At 34.5% G+C, this 25,250-nt stretch overlaps 1 protein-coding gene across 1 annotated transcript; it reads left to right on the top strand.

Moving 5' to 3' along the window:
• The first annotated feature begins 11,211 nt into the window (after window positions 1–11,211).
• Window positions 11,212–24,942, top strand: LOC148850261 (DCL-like protein). Its single transcript, XM_088946591.1, has 3 exons — window positions 11,212–11,585; window positions 23,145–23,259; window positions 24,416–24,942. Exons 1-3 carry the CDS (start codon window positions 11,239–11,241, stop codon window positions 24,584–24,586), a joined length of 633 nt encoding a protein of 210 aa, XP_088802717.1. The 5' UTR covers window positions 11,212–11,238; the 3' UTR covers window positions 24,587–24,942.
• The last annotated feature ends 308 nt before the right edge of the window (window positions 24,943–25,250 follow it).

The raw sequence follows: 25,250 nt of genomic DNA, 5'->3' as shown, positions 1-25,250 counted from the left end.
TTTCCTTCCTTTCCTTACTTTTTTCCTTCAAACCAAACTCAACATTAAAGACAAGTGATTTTGAGGAATTTTGGGTATTATTGATTTGTACAAATAAAAACTGTGGTTAGTAAAAGTAATGTTAATGATACAATTTGGCACCGATTCAAAATTAAATTTTGTGTGCTTCAGGCTATAGAACCTAGGGGTGCAACTTGATTTGGCCCAATCCAATTCTGGATCAACCCACTCTGAAATTTTATATGGGTTGGATTTGGATTTTTATTCCTGAGTCCAAATGTTTGAGATTTTTAATTTTTTGGGTTGAACTCAGGCTTAGCCCTTAGGTAACCTAAACCCGCCCTAAGCTCAAGCCTAAACTTATTCCAATCCATGTCCAACCTAATTATTTATATATATATGCACATGGTAATTCTAGATGATGATAATGATAATAATAATGTATCCACAATTTCCTATGAACTTTATGTATTTTTTTATTTTTTTTATTTGTTATTTATTGTTTGTTTTTTATTATTAATCAGATGCGGATTGAAAATCCAAATCTAGTTACAATAAGCACCTCATCTAAATATGTGATAATCGAATAAAGTTGTAAAGTTTCAAGCATCATTGATAGGCCTACTTGCTTGGCTAGATTATTCTTTTTGTAATATTTAATCTTTTCTGTGTATCTTTTTTTTATTTATCAAAAAGATGTAAGATTTAAATAGAGAGAATTTAATGGGGTGAAAAGTAGTAGTTTAATTTATAATTTAAACCTCATAATTAAATAGGGATTAAATTCAAAAATGAGTATTTTAGTCAAAAGAAATTTCCACAATCTTATTCATATTTTTAATAGTAGTGTAAATATAGAATTATAGATGTGTTCAATTTTTTCTATAATTTTTTAGTATTTCTTGTGTGTAAAAATAATTCAAATTCAAATTAGCTGAACGCAAGGTTCAAAGTATCGACACGTATCGGCGCGTATCGACCGATATGTATCATTTCGGCACCCCACCGATACGCTCCTACAATGGGTGTATCGGTGGTCTAACTGGTTCAGGGTGTGATGAAGACCTAAATTGGTTCCCCTTAACTAGTTGGCAAAAAAAACAACCAAAAGGAGTATTGATTCGCTTTATACACCCATATCGGCATATCGGGCGTATCGATATTTTGAACCTTGGTTGAACGCTTTAGCTGTTCAGCGGGTTGTGGGACCAATAACGAGGTTCCATGCCAATAATGAATTAATGGGCCTCACCATAAAAGATGCAGGCCTCATGTATTTAATACTGGCGAGAAACCTTATCATTGGTTCTGCAACCCGCTGAACAACTAAAGCGTTCAGCTAAACCTTGCTTAAATAATTCTAATATGTCACACTTACTTTTTGTTTAATATAATGAATATATGATATTATACATGTGCCTAAACGTGTTTTTTTTTTCAAAATTGATGTATTCTTTCATTTATGTATTTTTATATTTTATTAACTTTTATTATTTATTTATGTCATTAAAGGTTAACATGTTTTACCCAAAATTTCATTTTTTTACCAGTTCTAAATTATGTATTTCATTTTCATTACCAATAAAAATAATGCTTATTTATTACACTTATTTTTAATTTGATTAATAAATGTATCTAATTTTTTCTACATTTATTTATATTTTAAATTTTTTATTACCTAACTATGATTTCGTAGGTTGATCAATTTGATTCGGATAGTTGAATTGCTTAGCCACCACTTGGATTAAAAATAGTTTTGTTGTTGAGTCAGTTTTAAAATATATGGGTTTATATTGTTAAAAATATTGACACAGATCTAATTTAATAAGAAAAAATGGGAGTTAATAATTTAAGTATAAGATTTAATGAGAGGGGATTAAATGAGGTGGTATGTAATAATTGAAGTTACATTTTCAACCTTACCATTAGATATGGATTAAATACACAATTATGGACATTTTAGTAACCATTAAAGGTGACATTAAAACTGTAATAAAATGGCTTTTATACCATTTCTCAAACAAAGAATTAGAGTCCATGTCACCATGCCTCTCCTTTCTCCAAACCCTCTTCCTAATTTTATGTTTTTTTGAATTTTTTATTTTTTAATTCTACATAATTACCCATTAAATTAATAAGGAAATAACACAGGCTTAACTATTTCTAACAGCCATAAAGAAAGAGGGATTTGCTTTTCTAATGTATAGCCCAAATACCTCCACTTTCTCCTATATTCTCTCTAATTCTTATTTCTCTCCTAAATCATCTCTAACTCCTATTTATCTCTTAAATTATCTTTATTTCAATAGAGAGATTCCCTCATAAACTATCTCTAATTCTTACTTATCCTCTCCCACACTTTTTATTTACATACATCTAAAGAAAGTTTTAATTAAAAAAATTTAGAATTATATACTAACATTAAAATATTTATTCAAAATACAAAAATTAATTATAATAGTTATTAATAATTATATATTTTTACAAAATTCATCATGAAATTATGTAGTAGCAATATAAATTATAATTTTATGAATTATCCAATTTAAATGTTATTCAAATATTAAAAATTTAACATTAAAAAATAAAACATTATTTAAATATTTCAGTAACTAAAAATTTTAAATGACAAAACAATAAAAATAGCTAAATAATTATATAAAAAACATTTAATATTAAATAATAACATTAAAATAAATAAAATTCAAATAATGAAATTTTTAAATATTTTACATATTATTTAAATATTTAAATAATGAAATATATCATGACTAAAATTTAAATAGTTTAAATAACAAAATTAGGTAATAAATTTAAAAAATTCTTAAAAGTAGAAAAATAATTATAATAGATTTCATAATTTTCATAATAATAATAATTTATTATTTTACAAAATTAATGACGAATTATGTTATAATAGTACTAATTATAATTTTATGGAATATTAAATTAATTATATATTTAATATTTAATATTTTTTAAATAACAATATTATTTAAATAACTAAATAGTATTGCAAATAACTAACTTCACTTATATAAATTAATAATTATAAAAAATAACTTTCAAAAAATAGTATTTGTTAGTAATAATTTTACAATAATAGTGTACATTCACTATATATATACACTAAAATTAATAGTTATTTTATTTTCAGTAATTATTTATTTAATTTTTTATAAATATGTTTTCAATAATCATTTATTGGATATTAAACAACTATTATTTAACTTTTGAAATTTAATTTGTCATATTTATTTTATAAATTTATTTATGGTAATTATGCATTTTTTATAATTTATTGATTAATATTTATTAGAGATTAAACTATTACTTGAGATTATACTATTTATTAACTAATTTAATATATTTTCAGTATTTATTGTATTTTTATTATAATTATATTTTCAATAATTGTGTGTTTTTGCTATAAATTTTCAATAATTATAGGAAGTTAAATTATTGTTATTTATTAGATATTAGAGTCATTAGACTATTAATTTAGTTGAAACTATAAGTGTTAAAGGATTGGTTCAAATCAGTTGCAAGTTGTTTCGCTAACCAAATTAACTTGGTTAGGTGGGGAGTTTATCACCCAATACAATTGACCATTAGTTTAAAACTTGTCAACTCAGGTTGTATCAGTTTGGATCTATTTTCAGTTTGGTTTGTTTGTTCAAAAAATTAAATTTAAATTTAACAAATTATAGTGATATTATAAAAAAATAAAATTTATGATGTAAAATATTTTAGACTAAGAAATATGTGAGTTTTTCATTTTTTGTATTAAAAAGTTATATTTAATATATATATGGTCGGGTTAGTTCAGTTTTGGTTAGCTTATTAATGGCCAAATCGAAACTGACCTAACTTGGTCGAGTTGAAAAATTGCTAAACCAAAACCGATCGGAAATGGTAGAAAATCAACCAACTCGAGTTTGAGTTCAATTGAATTGGTTATTAAAAAGTTAAAATATAAAATAATTATATACTCCTATCTATATTGTTTAACTTTTACTTAACAAAGTCCATGCATCGCTAGTGCGTGTGTATGTATTTGTGTATGTTTAGAATTTTTAGTGTAAACTAATAGACCAACCCCAATGCATCAAATAGGTAATGTTTGGCACTGATGATGATTTTCCATATATATGTTTGGTTGGTCGATTATGTCGGTTTCTGGAAAATCAGCCAAAAATCGATTACTAGAATCAATCCTTTCCAGCTTGCACCTTTAACATAACCACAAATCATAATGGTAGCCCATTCCTGAACCGTGGTGGCAGTGAGATTCTGCAACCAATCAACCAGTACTATTATTTTTGAGAAAATTAATCTTACAAAATAGCACTTTTCACACAAACTGATGAATCAACTGACGTGACAATTTTAAAAATGGAAATCCGCCAAATGATTCCTCCAGCCAAACATTCCATCAATTTGCGAAGTCTTTAGCATGGATCACATGCGGAATAGGGAGATTTCATAACTCATAAGGAAGGAGTACAAATTTATAAGCTTGTATTTTGTATTATTTTCTATCTATTTGTATTTATATTCCTATTAAATGGAAATATAAATATATAAATATAAAACATAAGTTTTTACACTATAAATTTATATTTGTATTCCTTCGAAACTGAGCCTAAGGGGCAATGAAACAATGGAACTGCAACTGATATGGATCCCCATTTTAAGCAAATCTATCAGCTGATGGTTCTTTCCGGAAAGAATCTTGTTTCCGGCAAGGTATTATTGTTCTCTTGTCATTTTATTTTTGGCTCCATGTCAATCTTATAGTCCAAGCAAGTCATGGGTATATTATTTGAAACATGCCGGCCGATATGATGTTTTTAGAAAATGTTTTCTATTGAGTCCTATTTGTAAATAACCAATTGATGTGCTTTGGATTTCAATTTTAATGAAATATTCTCCTTGTCTTGCCAAAAAGGGCTGAGGAATAAGAGTGTTTTACAGGTCAGCTGGTCGGATCGGACCAGCCGGTTGAATCGTTTGAACCAATAATTGAACTATCCAACCACTATTTTCAAAATCGGGCTGGATCATATGGTTGGATTGGAAAAACAGGGAACAAGTCACATGATTAGTTTTGTTTCACCCTAAAACTGCTTTTTGACAAAAAACATTCATTTAGTCACTGAACCACTGTGTTGAATAGTCGAAATATCAACTCAGACAACGGTTTTTGACCTTTTCTTTTTATTTTTCTGCCAAAGCGGGCCATTCATTTGGTCCGAACGATTAAACCATTTGACCTGAGAACCAAATTCCAAAACAGTTCCTTGTCTGGTCCAATTTTAAAAACCATGTATTCAACGCATGACCGAACAAGCTTTCCAAGTCAGTGTCCAATGTAAGTCTTACAAACATTGAACACGGTAAATGTAAATGTATGTCTCAATACAAAAAGTGGAGTCTAAATTTTTAACATGAAATATATTTGGTTCGATATAGATTAAGAGAAAATTGGAAGTAGTGGGAAGGTTCTAAACAGATTAGTAAGGCCCGAAAACCATGGTTCAAACATCAGATTATCAATTTGTATCATACCAACTTGTATGATACATTGATATGCAATATAGGCGAATATGGTCAGGCCCAGGATTGCACCACGTGGCATTGACTGAACGAGATCCTGGCTGTCCATTCCTAATAACCCTTAACTACTTCATTGCAAAGTCAAGTATAAAAAGGGGTGCCCAGTATAAGGTAAATCCATCTTGTTCATTACTGCTCTCTAGCTCTTTTGCTATCTAATGATCTCATCTGAACCAAAGTTTCAAGTTTGGTCCGATCCTTTTATACGCTTGATTAACTTGACTGTAGGAGTCCCCGCCCTTAGGATAACACCCGGGGCCTCTAGCGTTATCTCTCTTATTCTTAGGTTGGATACATCGGCCTTGGCCAAAGAAACAAAATTACCTTATTACCCTCGGCCCCATCCTTGACAGCAACAATATGTATCAATTTTCAAGGTCACAAAAACGCAATGCATGATAGATTATTTTGGGTTTTTTTATGTTCAAATAGTATAACCCATTTTTAACATGTTAATTATGAAAAAGTGGGATTGAAAAGAGTGACAGAAAAAGTGCGATAAGTTTTTTTTTCTTTAAAAAAATGATACATGTTGAAAATACAGTTTTTTTACCATAAAAATGAAATAATTAATAACTGAAACATTTCAAACTGCAAATTTTTATATCAATTTTAGATGTCATTTGATAAAGGAAAGAAAAAATAGAAAATCTTATATAAGGTTTATAAAGGTTTCTTTTCCTTTCCCTACTTTTTCCTTCACCAAACAAAACAACATGCTAAAAGGTCAAATTCAAAATAAACGTTCATACGGAGAAGATATACATATGAAGAGGCCCTGGGCCATACCGTGGATAAGGAAGGATGAGATGTGCATCTCCACCTACCGCATAAATCTATTAAATAAATAATTTGGACCCAAACTTAATCATATTGGAACGGTCATATTCAAAACAAAACAAAAAATAAAAAGAACGGTCCTTTCACTGGGTTTCTCTAATCCTATAGCTTACTCATTGTTTTCAAGTTTTTCATTTCTTTTTTCTTTTGTATGTGCGCGTGTACTCTCGACCATTTTTCAACTCGGCCCATGCTACTACTTCCACAGAGGCCCAGATTTGTAAATTATGTTGGTTTTTTTATATCTAGAGATTCTAGACCAAACCTATGGTCGTACGGCCCATGCTACTACTTCCACAGAGGCCCAGATTTGTAAATTATGTCGGTTTTTTTTATATCTAGACCAAAATGCCTTCATCCACTACTTATTTTTATGATTTTTTATTTTTTAATTAATTAATTTAAAATTATTATCTAAAACTCACTTTCACTTTTTTTTTTCCAATTTTATTATATTTATCCATACTTTTCAAAACCTCCTGTTCCGAAGCACCGCTGGTTACCATTAGGAGATGAATGGATTTTGTAAGTTTAGCATACTTCCCGTCCCTTTAAGTTTGCGCTCCATGAAAATTGTGAGATGATGAAATTTGTTTATGATACCCTCCATATGAGAGTTGGGAGTTATCTCTTCATCCAAATGACAATGGGCTCCTGACTTTTGGGTTGGAGGATAGAAGGATACCTGTTTCTCTTTTAAACTACTTAATAGGGAAACAGGGTTAATTTGATCATTGAAAATATTTAATTACTTAGTAAAAAAAAAAAGGTTAAATAGACAATTTTTAATGATCACAGCCATAATCATGGTTTTTAAAATCGGATCGGACTGGATGGTTGGACCGAAAAAACCGGGAATCAGTCACCTGACCAGTTTCATTTTTTTCCCAAAATCATTAATTTTAGTCAATAAATCGTTGAACCGGTCAATTAACTATTCAAACCGATAACCAAACCCCCGACCGGTTGAGTCATGGGTTGGTTTTAAAAACCATGACCATAACGGTGGCGTAATGGAAAATAAGTTTTAAATAACAAAAAGGGTCATTTAGACACTCCTATATTCTATCGTATTAACTAAAACCCTCCCTATAGCTTCCATTATAGTTTACACTCGGTTTACTTTTTTTTGGCTGCTAATAACCGTTTGTTTTTTCATTTAGAAAAAAAAAAAAGCATTTCCTACTCTCTCTCTTTCTCTCACACACACCCACTCTACCATCAGCACATTCCAACACCCTACTAACTGGACATCACACATCTCATACATGGCAGCTCCTAGTCTCATGGAGAGATGTGTGGTGTCAAATTATGAAGGAATCTCTGAATTTTCCTCGCCTAAAAATACATCATATTTGGAATGGATTATAAATTATATTATGGGAATTTAGGGGTATTTTAAACATTAGATTATGGGAATTTTGGGGTATTACTCTTCTTTAAAGCTAAAAGAGTGTTTCCAAACACAAAAGTTGTAGATGCATGTGTAGATTGAGGAAGAAGATGTTGAGCTCTAATCATACATAGGAATGGCAATGGGGTGGGGCATCCACTCTCCATCAAGGGTGAGGAATTCCTGAATTTTTCCCACCCTGACATAACCACCTAAAAATACATCTAATTTAGAGGTATTTTAGAAATATAATTATTGGAATTTGGGGTATTTTAAGATTTGAATTATGGTAATTTGGGGTATTATAAAAATGGAATTATCAGATCCTATTGTTTTAAAAATTTGGGGGGACTTAGAAGTATTTCAAAAATTAATATTAAACCTATGAATATTTTACTAGTTTATCATAGGGAATTATATGCAAGCCCTATTCCCAGTTTCCACCCCATCCTCAAGTTGGGGTAAAAATATTTTCCCTATCTCTGCCTTATCCTTGTTTAAGATTAGGAAAAACCCAGCCCATTTGGGGCAGGGTAAGGCCTCGATTTTATGGGAAAAATTGCCAACCCGTAATCATACAAATGTTCAAAACTTGGGCTTGACAAGAAATGTGTGGCATGCCCAATTAGTAACATTGTTCTTTATGATTTTCACATAACCACAAAAATCATCATAGTTTTTTTTAGAAAAGCATCATCTCAACAACCTCTCCTCTTTTCAATTCCCCCCTATTCGGTGTTACTCCCAACGTTTCTTGTCTCACTCCCTCAAAACTTTATCTTTAGTGCAAGTTGGGTGGGTTGAGTCAGGGTTATGGTCAACCCAGGCCTCAGTTTTGACCCTAAAATTTGGGCTTAAGACCCAAGCCCAAGGTCAAGCCCAATCTTCCCAACCCGAGCTAGCCCACATTGTAATTGATTCACTCGGGTGGCTCAATTTGGTCTATGAACTTGCTCTAAAAGTATATATGTATGTATGCATTTATGTAAATATGTATACAAATGTATACACACACACACACTCACACACACACACATATATATATATAGTTAGGCCGGGATCGGACCGGGTTTTAGCTACCTAAGGGTTAGGCTCGAGTCCAACCAAAAAAATAAAGAAGCTTGATTTATTGTACCTAAGCATTGCCTAAGGACCGAAAATCCAAGCCCAACCCTAGGGGATCCGATTGGATCTGATAGGCAAGGATCTGAATTCAAATCCGATCGAGAAGTTGGATCTTTAGATCTGATTCAACCTGATTTGTTTTTTTAATTAATAAAGTATTAAAAGAAAATAAAATATACCAATTTAAATAAAGAAAAACAAAAAATATGAGTATTTTTTAATTATTTTTATCATATATACACATTTTTTATAAAAAATAAAGAATATAACAAATTTACAAAAATATAATATAAATAATATATTTATAAAAAAATAAATAGCATATATATGTATTACATATATTTATACAAATAAATATATAACATATATCACAAAACGGATCTTATTGGACCGGATAGGGGTGATTCGATTCCTGACTGGATCCTATCATCCGACACGAAAATTCGAACAGAGGCGATCCGAATTCAACCAAATGAGACCAGACCTCAAATCCGATCCATTTGTACCCTATCCCAGCCCATATAAAATTTCGGGTTGGGGCCTGCCCAAGTTAAACCCCTATTAGCATCTACTTGACATTTCTCACCTTGTCCCCACCATTCCCTCTTCTCCAACATCCAAATAGCATCCATCCTAAGCGAAATCTCGCTCAACATCTAAGTAGCAGTCCTCTCATGCACACTCTCCTCCGACCCCTTATTCTCCCCTTCTCTATTTTTCGAAACCAAACTAGAGCCCACTGTATCCTTCCCCTTTTTGTTTCTTTGTTTTGTTGTACTTTCAATGCTAAGCATTTTTTTGCCCCTTACTCAAAGACTAAAACCATGTTAGTTAAACCAAAGTTGTTTCAGTTTTGTTTGAACTACTGTATCATGTGGGTAGGAGATCCGAATTAGCATCTACCACCCCAAGCCCCCAACCACTTTATATTACTATGCGTTATGAAATGCATGCATATTATTTTTCTTTTCTTTTCCTAATCCTTGATCAAGGGTTTCGAGTGATTGTGATATTCCTCTCTGATTAAGGCTTTTGAGGGACGACTAATCCACTGTCACCCTCATTTAAATAGGAGCAAAATAGACATTTCCTTCTTATGGTAATAGAAGCCATGGCTAAAATTGTCAAATTGCATCTTCATCAAAGTGAAAGAACAATAAATAAACAGACTCAAAATGCAAACCATCAGGGGGTGCCTTAGTAATATGCGAAGTATATGAGTGTTTTAGTTAGGGAAAATTCTTGTACTTTGGTTCGAGTGATAATTTGGTCCCCAAACTTTAAATGCGATAATTCAGTACTCAAACTTTCAAAATGTGACAATTTGATACTTGCCGTTAAGTGATATTTGAAGAGTAAAAAATGTCTTAAGAATGCCATCTAATTCTCTTTATCAACCATCAAAACATTGACAATAAAATAAACAGTCTCAAATTCTAGATTCTTCTAAACAATTACCAATTTTTTTTTTAATAGAAGATGCTACGATTTGAAACTGTTCAGATTTTTGTTAACATTTTGATGGTTGATAAAGAAAATTAGATGACACTCAAAGGGCATTTTTGACTTTTCAAATATCACTTAACAGCTGATTAACGAATTGATTAACGACAAATACTGAATTGTCACATTTTAAAAATTCAAATTCTAGATTGTCACATTTTAAAAATTTGGATACTAGATTATTGTATTTTAAAATTCGAGGACCAAATTATCACTCGAACCAAATTACAGTCTACTGATTTAGTTCTTACGGTAAAGCACATGGAGTGTCACGGTAAAATATACAAACGTCCCTTGAAATGTTTGACACTACAATTACCTCCTTTCTATTTTTGTCCTAAAAATGGAGACTTCAAAGTTATAAAATTGCCCTTACAGCTCACTAAATACATCTTTCAATATAATTCAAAAATCAAAATATCAGATTTGTCCATTTAAATTTCACTAAACCTACTGTTTTAATAGGTTTTTTAATTAAAAATACTTTTTCCTGGGATGTTTTAGTTAATTTTCATCTGAATTAGATATAAGGGTAATAAATACTTTTTTGGAAAATTAATGCATTAGATTTTTTTAGAGGACAATAATAAAAGAGATGTAACTGCAGGTTTTTACATGGGAGGTTTATCGTTTCTGCGAAAGTGAAACATGAAGGGAGGTTTTTATATTTTATCCTGAAAAAAAGTGAAGTAAAATTTTATATAATAACCTTTAATTTATTTAATTTTCTAATTTCTATTACGAAGGAAAACCACAGGATGCGTACACTGTCGCTCCGCCATTCCCTACTCTCATTCATGGCCGCCCCGTTACTCCTAAGAGGTATCCCCCTCCTCTATACCCGATTCCAACAACGCAGTTCCGCCTCTGGTTTCTTTGCCGCTGTGGGCAGACCGTCTTATTGTGCGGCGGCCGAGCCGTGTCAGCCACACAGTAATGAGATCGCCGGGATAGAGCGCACAGCTGATTGGAGTGCCAAAGAACCGCTACGGCACTCTCGGTTGGACGACCCCGGATACCGGCGGTGGAAAGATAGAGAGGCGGAGATTCTTCGAGACATCGAGCCCATTACTTTTCTTACCAAGGAGATTCTCCATTCTAACAAGTAAATTTCCCGGAAAGCTAAATTTATTATTCTCCTCATCCCCCTCCTATTTTTTGACGCTTATTTTGTTTCTTCAATTTTATTTAAATGTCAGTGAGAACCGATAATTCAGAGCAAACAGGAGGTCTCAGAGACGCGTAATTTGAGTCACTGACCACTCACCGATTCGTTTGGGATGGAACTGAAGTATATGACACAATCTCCTCTAATCGATGGTAGAAGAGGAAAGAAAAGAAAAGAAAAACCACTTTGGAATTTTCTCACTGACCCATTTTCTTAGGAAAAGAAAGGATAGACTTTAGAAAATTTTAACCACTCACAGGAAAAAAAAAAACCTTCACGGAAGTAGGAAATAACTGGGTATTCAAAGAAAATGATACCGTTCTACTCTGATAGGTAGAGTGGGTCCAAGGAGTCAAAGAGAGGAATCGCTCTGTTCTTCTCTATTCATTTGCTCTAGAAAATAATCAGAACTGAAGGAAGTTTGAGTCTTCATCGTAGCGTGGCAAGAGTGAACTTTGACCTCTATTATAGCATAACCAACTGAATGCTTGTTTGTTCTGCAATAAATAACTTCTTTAAATAATGCTAATCTTCTATCTCATTGCTTCTTGGACCACAATGAAATCATGGTAATGGCATTTTCTAAAATGCTTCAAGTATGTCCTTTTTGAAGTAGCAATATTGACGAATTATAGAATTTTTTAGAGCCATCATATTATTGCACAGTGTCAGGGAAATGAACAACTTTTGGTACATTCGCAGCAATATTTATGCCATTGTCTAGGTTCTTTTTAAACATTCACGAATCCAATTTATATTTAATCAAGTATACATTCTTTTAAACAATTCCATAATTAACTTTATTAGTGGATTCAGAAATGGTTGTGTTTTCACGTTTTATTGCCTCAAAGCATGTTGGATACTTATGCTAAATTGGAGTTTCCATGGATTTTAGCTTTCATCTTCATTTCTTCTTTGTTGGAACTTGTATGAGACATCCAGAAGAGGGTAATTGTGTTTGTGACTGATGCTTACTAACCGTGGAGTGGAAAGTTGCCCCTTCTATGAAACTAAACATGAAAATTACAATGTAATAGCAAGGATAACTTCCAATGCAGATTCTCCTGTTAAATGTTAATTAACTTATTTCGGAATTTCATTGTCCAGAGAATATTTAAAGGTCTTTTGAAGAATACTTTGCTTCTAACATCACATAATTGATAACATTTGTTTTCCCTAAATATATTGAGAATACCCTGGCAATGAGCTAAGTAATGCTTCACAATTGTGAAGTAAATGCTTGCCAATTTCTTATATTTAACATCTCAATAAAAGTCATTTGGAACCCAACTCGTCATCTTTCTTTAGATAGTTTGGCATTGAACTGGAGTGCGTCATTGATACATTACAACCTCAACACCTGACTTTAATTAATTGTTGTTATTTCTACACCCAAATTTATAATGACTGGGCATGGTCTTCGATCAGTTGGAAAATGGACCAGTAGCCATGGGATGCATGCATTTGTGGCTTAAGGCTGAAATTTAAAGATGTCTGTAGGGAGTTTTCCTATATATCTTTAACTGTTTTGTCATCAAATTGGAATGTGTAATTGATCCATATACAATGTCAATACCTGGCCTTTGAATTATTCATTTCTCTTTCTACACAAAGCTTTCATAATAATTGGATATAGACATATTTACTGAAATATGATACGCTCATGATTGGATAGGCATCAATTTAATGTTTCAATGTACCAAGAATAGATATATGCTAATGACTCAAAAGTTTATTCCTAACTTATTGAGGTGGGGAGGGACATTGTAGCTACATGGTTTATTATCCCCAATGTTTAGAAAACCGGGCCGGGCCAGCCGGTCGGACTGGTTGAGCCGAGACCTGGGACCCTAGCCGGTTCGGTCATACCCCAATAATCGTTTTGATTAAAAACCTGGTGAAAACCGGCTGACCGGCCGGTTTACTGGAAAACCGGTGAACCAGTCCCAGTTTCATGAAACCGCCTAGGTCCTTAACTAATGGAAAGTATAAAATGTGCTCATCAAAATTTGAACCTATGACCTCTTATTTTCATATATTGCTTAATTACCATTAGTCTACCTCTTGTGTTAATTAATGACTCTTTTATTGTACATATTACTTTATTAAGCATGTATTTAGAGAAAATGTAAATTAAGAGACTTGAACCCTAATCATTTTCTTTAAAAATTAAGGAACTTACCAATTGCCATCAATGCACCATATGTAAGTATATTAAAAGTTGTAATGTAAAATATATTACATATAATATTTATATGACCTCTAGTATATATATGTATATGCCACGTCATCATGGTTTGACCTTCGGTTCGACCCTGGTTGAACCTCTCCCCTCTCCAGTCCTATGCCCGGTCTGGTTCTCAGAACATTGATTATTTCAGCTACATTAGCAAGGTCTTTTTTTTTTTTTTTGATAAATGAGTGGCAGTTTTATTAAGAATAGAAAAAGTGTACAAGCACCCTAAGAGGAGGCACGAGATGTTACCTCCCCTTAAAACTGAGAATATAAGCACATTCTAAAGTCTAAATAGAATTATAATTATAAGATAGCCCAAAACAATCCACCCCTTGATACCCCTTCTTTAGCCAAAGAATTAGCTATTTGCCGATCTACTAACCCATTGAAATCTAATTGACATGTTCCTTATAGTAGTCGATCAAGACTACAGTCAATCTTGAATCCAAAAAGGTTTCGGATGGAGAAAAGAAGGAGAAAAGGAGGAGAAGCAGAAGTACACAAGGGTTTAGAAAGGAGAGGGACAGATAGATTGAATCTGCCGTCCCACTCTTAATATTTATATGTTATGTTCACTAATTGTAGAAAAAGGCAGAATTGCCCTTAATGCTTACATGGCAAATAAAACACTAATAAGCTGAAATAACAAGCTGTCTGAAATAACTACCAACTAACACTGATATAACTAACAAAGATTACATGTGCTGTCATACGAACACAGTGGGGACCACAGCCATGGGGCCCACATCAGTTACACTTATAAGCCAATTAACTTTCTTGAGAAGATCCCTGTAGCCCCGAAAGACTGTTTCTGGATTCGACAACCAACCCACTACCACCTTAGAGTCCCCTTTTATTCCTTGTATTACTGCCAGTATCTCAGCCTTTGTAGAGTTGCCAACTCCCACTGGTCTTGAAAATAAGGATAAAATGCTGCTCCTTATATCTCAAAACCCCTCCTATACCCAAGGTCCTTGGATTACCTTGACTTCTCTTGTCAAAGTTTAGCTTTACCACTCCCTCCAGAGGGGGTCTCCATTCTGTTTGTAATCTATTCTTTTTAGAGGTTGTGGATGCCACTTCTGCCCAATTTCTCCTAAAATTGTCAAAAGGATACTTCACAAAAAGGTTTGAAGTTTTCATCCAAAAGATTGTCCTTGTCATTATGCACTCCTTTACTTTAGCAAGGCTTTTGAGGGATCAAAAAGCAAATTTACTTCAGAGGGCAAGTTCTCCTAAAATTGTCAAAAGGATACTTCACAAAAAGGTTTGAAGTTTTCATCCAAAAGATTGTCCTTGTCATTATGCACTCCTTTACTTTAGCAAGGCTTCTGAGGGATCAAAAAGCAAATTTACTTCAGAGGGCAAGTTCCACTTGCACCCAAGCAACATAAAGACCCAATTCCAAATATTAGGAGCAAAATAACAAAATATCAAGGGCATTTGCTTGGTGCAGTGGTAAAATCCCAGGTTAATAAGCATGAGAATGTCAGGTTCCAGGGTTCAGTCTGAGAGAGCAGCCACTTTATGCAAAAGAATGCCAAAAAGGTTAGTTGGTATCCAGTGTATCGCTCATTCACTCCCAAGATCCTGGATTTCTGGATCGCCACTGGGTAATAGCTTCTCCTGCAAAAGGTGGATAGGGGCATTGATGTAGGACCAGCTCAGTTCTAGTCCTTAGAGAATGTTGAATGGTCTTATTGATCAAAGTTTTATGGCTGTAATGGCTTCTTGAAGGAATAAAAGAGAAAGAAGAGAGAAAATACCTGGAATCACTCACGGGGTGCCTAGATTCACTCTAAGGCATGGGAATCACTCACCATAGCTAGCATAAGCTGAAGAAAACTCAATATATTTCATTGCCTTTGTGTAAAACGTCCAGATGGCTTTACGATGGGCTTTTATCAAGACTGTTGGGAGGTGGTGAAAGAGGATTTAGTTGAAGTCTTTAAGGAATTTGCAGACAATCACACTATAAGTCCTGGAATTAATGCCACCTTTTTGGCCCTGATACCTAAGAAGATTGATGCCAACCACCCAAAAGATTTTAGGCATATTAGTCTGGTGACAAGCATCTATAAAATTCTGGCTAAAGTGCTCTCATTGAGGATCAAAATAGTCCTCCCTTTTATCATTAGTGAAACACACGGGCTTCATTCAAGGGCGACAAATAACAGATCAAATCTTAATTGCGAATGAGTGTGTGGAGGAAATGAAAAGGTCTAGTAAGAGAGGATTCATTTGTAAATTGGATCTTGAAAAGGCCTATGATTTGGTGGACTGGAAGTTTCTATTAGAGGTTATGCAAAACTGTGGGTTTGGGGACAAGTGGTGTAATTGGATCTTTGGGTGTATTAGTACTTGTCACTACTCTATTCTGGTAAATGGTATGGTGAGGGATTTTTTTCCAGCTTGCAGGGGTGTTAGGCAAGGGGATCCACTCTCATCCTTCCTTTTTACCTTAGTAGCTGATGTGATTAGTAGGATCATTACTAAGGCTGACAGCGAAGATGCCATTAGGGGTTGAAGAATAGGGAGACACCAAGTTCCTGTCACCCACCTTCAGTTTGCAGATGACCTAATGATCTTTTGTGAAGGAGGTCTTAGCGAAAAGGTAGCAAACCTAAAGGAGCTAATAAAAGGTTTTGAAAGTATCTCTAACTTGAGAATAAATCTAGAAAAGAGCTGCATAGCGGGTATAAATTTGGAGGTAGGGGAGGTCGAGGCTATTACGGAGTGTCTTGAGTGTTCCACTTCTGTTTGGCCTATGCCATATTTAGGGCTTCCTTTAGGGGCAAATCCTAGGGAGAGTAGATTTTGGACCCCAGTGAGAGAAAAGTTTGAGAAGAGATTAGCCTCATGGAAGAGGAATTATATCTCTTTAGGAGGGAGAATTACCCTAATAAGAGCTACCTTGGCTAATTTACCTACCTATTATTTGTTTGTTTTTAGGATACCAATTAGGGAAGCTAGGAAACTGGAGAAGTTGATGAGAGATTTCTTATGGGAGCTGGGACAAGAAAAAAATGATCACTTGGTTAATTGGGAAATTGTGTGCAGAAGTAAAGAAGGGGGTTTGGGACTTGGGAGGGTAACTAGAAAAAATCAAACCCTGTTAGGGAAATGGTTATGGCGATGGCCTTTGGAAAGAGAGAGATTGTGGCATGAGGTGGTGGAAAGCATTCATGGGAGGTCAGAGAATGGATGGGATGCTGGTGTATCGAGGCAAACTGACCTAGTAGCACCTTGGAAGGCTATTCACAACACCCTTCCTCAATTCCTCAATTTTATCAGGTATGAAGTTTGTTCTAGCAACTCTGTCCTTTTTTGGGAGGATATTTGGGTAGGAGACACCGTTAAAGGATTTGTTCCCTTCGCTTTTTTCTATTTCTTTGTACAAAAAAGAGGTGGTCTCAACATTTGTCTCACCTTTGGGAACACCCTTAGATCCTACTTGGGATTTTGGGTTTCGTAGGGGTCTTAGGGATGATGAAATTAATTCTCTTTTTGCTTTGCTTGGTTGTCTTAATCAGGTTTGTTTGGATCCCTCCAAGCCAGATAAGAGGGTTTGGACTCCTAGACCCAATGGAACCTTCACTTGTGCTTCTTTTTTCAAGTCCACCTCTCAACTTTCTACTCACCAACCCTTTCCGTCAAAAGAAATTTGGTGTAGGCCAGTTCCCCCTAAAATTATGGCATTTTGTTGGGAAGTATTCCATGGGAAAGTTAATACTTTAGATAACCTACAAAAGAGAAGACCTTTCCTCTGTATTTCTCTTAATTGGTGTATCCTCTGTAGAGCTCACGGTGAGGATTGTTACCATTTATTAATATCTTGTCCCTTTTCTGCAGACCTTTGGGCTTGGCTACTTTCGTTGTTTGGGGGTAGTTGGAGTCTACCAGCAGAAGTTCACATGCTCTTCAACCATTCTACCTTTTATTGGCCTACAAAAATAGGGAGAATTATGTGGAGATGTGCTCGTGTTGCTTTGATTTGGACTCTTTGGGAAGAAAGAAATCTTAGAATCTTTCAAGAAAAGGAAAGGAGCAGCCAAGATTTGAAAGACTGTGTGTTAAATAGGGCAATACATTGGCTGAAGACCTTGGAAATCTTTCATCAATTCTCCTTTAATGACCTTTGGAGAAATTGGTCAGCAGTAGCGAGGTGTTCATCTCTAAAGGACAAATCAATTACAAGCTGGTCTCCTCCATCCGAAGGCTCACTAAAGTTGAACCTTGATGGAAGTAGCATGGGTAATCTAGGTTTATCCGGAATGGGGGGTGCTTTAAGAAATGCGAAGGGAGAGATTTTGTTGCTTTACTCAGGTCCCTTGGGATTTGGGAACTCCATTAGGGCAGAACTCTTAGCTGCTGTACAAGGGGTGCAATTTGCAAACCAGCTGGGGGTACAACAACTAATAATTGAGGGGGACTCCAAAGTGGCGGTGGGTTGGTTGAAAAATCCTGAAGAGGCTATGTGGCGATACAAGAATGAAATGAAGAAATTTAGTTGGCTGACAAGGAATATGTTGGTCACTGTACAGTGGGTGGGGAGATCAGTAAATACTTTGTCAGATATGTTAGCTAAGCAAGGGGTAAATAGGGAAGAATTATTTTGGGCTCAGTTGTGATTCTTGTTTTTCTTTCCTACTTTACTTGTAAGTTTCAAGGAGGGACTGCAGCTCGTGCCTCTCACTGGGATGATGTATGAACTCACTCTAAATTTGTTTCTGAATCATATTATTCATAAAAAAAAACGTCCATACATATTTATAGACTCTAAACTCATTATAAGCCTAGGAGTCAAACTGTTAGACTCATAATAGTCTTAGGAGTAAAACTGTTAGACTCAATAATCCTAGTAGGATTCAAACTAAGCTGTCATATCCTATTTCAATTCAAAGAAGACTCAGTAATTCTAATCTTACTTATGCAATGACTGAAATTTTAAACATAAACAAACTATAATTAGACAATTTAAACCCTATCATTGGACCTCCACAGAAAATGACAAAAATACCCTTGGCATTTTCAATTCAGTCCAAATCCCAAGTACCACCACTATGCCATATCAGGACTTGTTATAAGGCCTTTCTAGAATAAGTCTTCATGGGTGCTGATTGATTCCTATCAGGCATTCGCTTGGTGCAGTGGTAAAATCCCAGGTTAACAAGCATGTCAGGTGCAAAATTCAGTCTGAGAGAGCAGCCACTTTATGCAAAAGAATGCCAAAAAGGTTAATCTGTTTCCAGTGTACTGCTCCCAAGATCCTGGATTGGTGGATCACCACTGGGTAATAGCTTCTCCTGCAAAAGGTAAAATGGCATTTGTTCCCCCAGGAAGATGTGTTCTTTTCTATTAGAGAACTTGGGTTCTCAAGAAGTATCTCAATGCTTTTAAATATCTTTGATAGCAAGGGTGATGTAGGAGAAGTATACTATTTTTTGGATTTCAAGGTAATGCTGCAGCCATATTTAAACATGGTGAAATTAAATGTATTTTTTTAATCACTGAAAATTAGGATAGTCAAGAAGGATTTCATTGGGTTTGAAGGAAGGCTGAATCTGGGTTATCCGGTTATGTTAATGAACAGATTAGAAGCTAGGATTAAGGCTGATAGCAGGGTTTGGATTATGGCTAGATTGGGTCAGTAAATGTATAACTTGATTAGGATCTTAAATGCTTCAAAAGAGGCTGCAGCTAGCTTTATGTTGATGGTAGAATCTGGTCAAGCTAGCTTTAGGGCCATTATCAGGTGGCTTTAGCTTCTTCTTGAATGGGAATCCTTACCTATCCTGATAAAATCTTGGTGGTCAATGGTGACATGACAGTATTACACCACTATAGAAGTCAACACTAGGCATCTCAGAAAATAGAGGCTTTCAATAATTTTCATCACCCACCATAATAACTTTTGTTTTCTTATAACATTGACCTGTATCATGGGCTAATGGTGCTTAGTGACTATTTACTGCAATGATTGTTGTCTTATTAACAATGGAAAGTTGCTCTGAATTTTTACCTGCCTTAAATCAGAAATAATGCAAACATATTGATATCTGTCATAGACCTATTTAATATTTGATGTTGCCCATAACATTCTCGACTCGAGTCCTATTATCTTTCTTTCTTTTATTTTTTCTTTTTCAAATGTTGTATTAAGAAATATATATCGCAAAGATTAAATCTGCACTCCTGTACACTAAGGCATTGTGCAATGGGAAAAAAGTAAATAGTATCAAAAAGATTGCCTGTTCACAAATAACACTTTTGGCATTAAAAAAAAGAATAGTAAGGAACTACCCTGCAAACCATGTTTATTGACAGCCATGAACACAGGTCACCCTTTACTTTCCTTGTTTTAATATCATCAGAACTGATATTTTGTTCATAGATAATAGATTTGTGAATTTCTTTTGCTCCATTTAATCCAAATGACTGTGAAGGTAGCACATTTCAAACAACTCTATCCCTTTCCTCACCCCCTTCAGATATCATTCATGGAAGAAAGCTTCAACTGATCTGCTCTAAAGCCCTAAGAACATCACCTACACCTTGTAGGAACTTCTCCTTTCTTTGATAAGCTTGTGGGAAGACTGATGGTGAACAGAATGGAATGGCAAAACAGGATTCATGTAGCCGATCCCATATAGTTGGGAGACTTAGATGATGATGATGATGTTTATAGAAACATGGCAGTTCTGAAATAGATGATTGGCTGATTCCAGAAATGTAGAGGTTTTTTTTTTTTTAATAAATTCCAGAAATGTAGAGTTTGGCAGACTATCATTGTCATCTAACATCATACCCCATCTGTCAAGATTACCTGTCATTAGGCAATTGCCCAGTGTTTCTTTCCAAACTAAAAAGATCACCTTAGATGGCACAGAGGGATGCCATATATCTTTGAGTGAGGGAAAGTGCTTTCTGTCGATGAATTTCATTTTATTAAAAAATGAGTATACAGAAACGGATCCTGACCTGTCCGAAGTCCATCTTGTCTTTTTCATTGAGGCAAGGCTTCACATTCTGAAATTTCTGCAATAGCTCAGCCATTGGTCCAATTTCTCAGTCATTCAGATATCCTCTAAACTGTCGATTCCAAACAGTGACCTTTTTTCAACTCATAATGTTCAGCCAAATGAGCTTCCCAATTCTGGGCAGCCAACATCACCTATTTTATGTATGTTACCTTTTAACAACCATTGGCAGGATTTCTTTATTCTTCTTCACATTGTACACTACATGAAGAGCTTTTATATTTAGGTGAAATGACCTGCCTTCATATCTCTTACCTCCAGTCCTCTAAGTTTTGTAAGTTCACACACCTTGCTCCAACTAGTGATTTAAAAGGTGTGCCTCAGGTGCACAGGTGAGGTGCATTTTAAGGCCTGCGCCTTGCCTAGGTCCAGATGCAACTCCTTTACAAAGGTGTGCACCTGGTGCGCCTTGGTTAGAATTGTGCACTTTTTAGAGTAATGTGATTAGGAAAGAAATAAAGAGATTGAAAGTTTCATGTGCTTGAATTGTTTATTTTGATGGATGAAAAAATTTTATTAAAATTAAAATCAAAATTGAGAAAGATGAATAATGTACAAGTGCCAAGTGCTAGTGCATCCCTTGCATCAGGGATTAAAACTCGCCCCTCTTCCCCTGCCCTCCCCCCAAACTAGACTGTTCCTTAATTTACATCATTAGCTAAGACTCCTGTTGTGGTGCCCCAGAATAGCTGCTCCCTACTAACCCCTTGTCTTGCCAAGGCATCTACCTAACCATTTGTTGTCCTTTCAACTCTCTTGCAATTCTGTTCACTTCTCTTATAGTACACCTACTGCTCCATGGGCCTACTCTTTGATTTTGCATCCACCTGATTACCAATCTGGAATTGCCTTCAACTGTTATAATTTAGAGTCTTTCTCAATTTTCAGTTCTTACAAAAAAGCTAATAATTCATGTGCTTGAATTGTTGAGCACTTAAATATGTTTTAGATGGTATGTTTAATTTTATTTTTACATTTCACTTTGAATATATTTTATATGTTTATGTCTATGCATTTTAATTTGAGAAAATAGGCTTTTTAGAACATTTAGTTTAAAATTTAAGTATGCATTTTTAGTTAATATTATTTTTTATTTTTACTTATAAAAACAATATTTTTTTTGGCATTTTCATGTATTTTTTTTTTAATTTGTGCCTCACTTCAAAAAACTGTATGCCTCATCTTGCAAGTAAATATGAAAACCCAAAACTACCTCAACTGAGAATCCTGTGATCTTGCGCTCATCGGATGTGCAATCGGATAAAACCTAACTTTAGAAAATGAAGATGATTTGAAAGACTTCTTCATTCAGACAAGTGCAACAAACTTGAAAATTCAACCTGCTGCATTGATTTGCATCAAAAGACCTTGATCAGATGCACATTCAGTTACTAATTGTTTTGGGTGCCACTTCTTGTGTGGGTCTTAACTTCCAAATCAGCATAAAGAGTGTGAGGGAGATATGCAATTTCTGGTGCTAACTTTGCTTAGGAAAACAATGCAGAAAGCATATTTCCACAAAATGTGATCAAACACTTATGAATCAATTACCCTAGGACTTGATGAGAAAATACAGAACATATGAAAAGAAAAATTAATATATCACGCCTGAACTACACTCTTTCTACACTCTCTTATTGTTTATTCTTGATGACTTGAACCAAGATCAGTTCTCTTTTTGTGGAGTACACACAAATTCTCATCTGTGATATCAAGCATGCTGAGCTCTGCAAGCTAGTTCCACATTTCACCATCCTGGAAGACATTATCAGTTTGGCAGCTTCTTTTGTCAGCATTTAGTTTTCTCATGTTTTTAGAGAGTTTAGTCGATTAGCTCATAGTATTACCCAAAAAGCTCTCATAGCCCTCTGTCCTGTGGGTTCTCCTCAGCTCACTTGGCTCTCTTCTGTAACCTCTGCTGATCTCCCTCTCCTTTGTGTGAGAGGGAGTTTCTCTGAATAATTTACTTTTACCAAGAAAAACAAAACCAAATGGATTGGGTTTCAAGTTTGTTGTTTTTTTTCTTCTTTTCTTTTATTGCAATCTTAAGTTATGTCTATCACCTGCAAAAGAAGTATCATATGTGGGGGGTGATCTCTGTCTTATGAAGGTTTTGCATAAAACTTGACCTCTATCAGTTTTTTTCTGTGTAAATTGAATCATCCACTTGGAGCTTTCAGATATTGTTTTACCCTGTTTGACAGATTTGCTTGCTGCCAGGTATAAAGATGGAGAACGTCTAACAGATGAAGATGAAAAGGCTGTGGTAGAAAAGCTTCTTGCTTATCATCCACATTCTGAAGATAAAATTGGATGTGGCCTTGATTCTATTATGGTAAATACCATCCTATATAATCAATAAAAAATCATATATAGGCTTTCATTGGATATGTAGTATAACTTGGTTGTTGATTTTTTTTTTCATATTTTAATGTTTTCCTCTATACTGTTGTAAATGTATATTTGCAACTATGCATGGAAAACCTACAATTCCTTATTAGGGTGCTTGTAAATCAGTCAAGCTTCAAGCCAATACACCATCTGTGCTATATATTTTTAACAGACTTAACTCTAGTGGAAACATGGCATGATGCTTCACAGTAGCAGGAGGGCTCATTTGAAATTTGTATTTTACTGTGCTTTCAACTCTCACTGACCTTAGATAATCCTCTTTTGTTGTCCATAAATCTGTTAAGTATTGCCAATACCATACATACAATTGTTGTTTTTGGTAGCAAGACATAGGAAAATAAGAGATTGCATACATATAGGGCTTACTGGAGATGCAGTATGATCCTCACTTGAGGTAGTCATTCATCCAGTTTAGCATGGGCAGTTGTTCCTTTTATAATATGCTCAAACATTATTCCAATGGTCTTATTTTCAAATTATATATTACTTTATTTTTGGGGGTTTTTAGAAATGTATTAGAGAGGAAATAATCTCTGTAGTAAACTTTGCCTAAACACATCAAAGAGTGGAGTCAAAGTGGTCCGACATATTGTTTGTGTCCATGAATTGATAGGGTGAAGTTTTCAAGTCCTCAAATTATCAATTGTGGGTTGTTGGCTTTCTAACTTGAAAGGGGCCATTATCTGAAATAGTTTCCTGCCAGCATAGTTATGGTTTACATTTTCCCTCTATCTTAACACCAACCGATTATGACATAATCTGCTACTATTTACCTTTTAAAGCTTTTGATGGATTGTTTTGCATGTACATTGGTTGTGAGTTTTATGGAATGATTAACCTAGTTATTAAACAAGATTAAGTCTTGCAAAGAGACTTTTTGCATGTACATTTTCCTTGATCAATTGAAGCTAGCTAGCCAATTAAAGCTGATAGAACTGATTGTATTGTATGGGAAGAAAAATAGGTTGAATATTGATAGAACTGATCGTATTGTATGAGAAGAAAAAAAAAGGTTGAATATGTGTACAGTATTAGGCTGTTTAACAAACTAATGACTCTTCGTCTCTTCCTTTCCAAAGGTTGATCGGCATCCTCAATTTAGACACTCAAGGTGCTTGTTTGTGGTACGAACAGATGGTGGGTGGATAGACTTCTCCTATCAAAAGTGTCTTAGAGAATACATTCGAAATAAGTACCCATCTCATGCAGAGAGGTTCATTCGAGAACATTTTAAACGTGGAAGTGGCTAATAGATTTATTTGTTACAAAGGTTATGGTGGTGATATGTTTAACAGTTACGAGAATCCTTCTGGTTTGGTTGATATGGTTTGACTGTCAGTTACTGAAGTTCATCAGTCTTGTGGATGGAGTAACCCTGCTATTTATCCATGGCTCAGATGCTACTTAAATCTATTGCCTATGTAGCATAGCCCTTGTACTGGATGCTCTTGTTTATTTATTAACTGAGAAAAAAAAACATGATAAAAATTGTAGCTAGAAGATCACTGGATTATCTTGTTGATGAATTTTATCTTTCCCTATTGCAGGGAAATGATTCATACATGCAATTTCATCTATCCCAAGCAATTTTCTTTTGTTGATGCAATTTCTTTTGATTGAAAATGATCACTTCGATCTGGTTTATGTTATTTTATCAGCAAGAATATGATCTAAATTTGGTCAGGAATATAGTTAGCTAATTTTTTTCAAAACTTGTGAGCACTGAGCAGGTGCAGCAAACTAGCCAAATTAGGCCAAATTGCCCTTTAGGTTCTCGAGAAAGTTGATGAACTGCAAACTGTCAAACAGATTATCTGCTGGAGGCAGTTTGATGTATGCAGTATGCCAAGCAGGCCAATTGTCTACTCTGATTGTAGAGGTTGTAGTTTGTATTGATTACAGTTGGATCTGTAC

The sequence above is a fragment of the Nelumbo lutea genome, chromosome 5 (genome assembly GCF_056320005.1).
Source record: "Nelumbo lutea isolate HS-2025 chromosome 5, American lotus-T2T, whole genome shotgun sequence".
Lineage (NCBI taxonomy): Eukaryota > Viridiplantae > Streptophyta > Magnoliopsida > Proteales > Nelumbonaceae > Nelumbo > Nelumbo lutea.
Note: the sequence above shows the minus strand (reverse complement) of the source record. Positions and strands in the feature narration are given on the sequence as shown.

Excerpts from the sequence above, each read along its gene's own strand:
- LOC148850261 (XM_088946591.1), top strand. The coding sequence starts at position 11,239 with ATGCGTACACTGTCGCTCCGCCATTCCCTACTCTCATTCATGGCCGCC. Across the intron at positions 11,586-23,144 it reads GAGATTCTCCATTCTAACAA|GTATAAAGATGGAGAACGTC; the intron begins GTAAATTTCCCG and ends GCTTGCTGCCAG. Across the intron at positions 23,260-24,415 it reads GTGGCCTTGATTCTATTATG|GTTGATCGGCATCCTCAATT; the intron begins GTAAATACCATC and ends TCCTTTCCAAAG.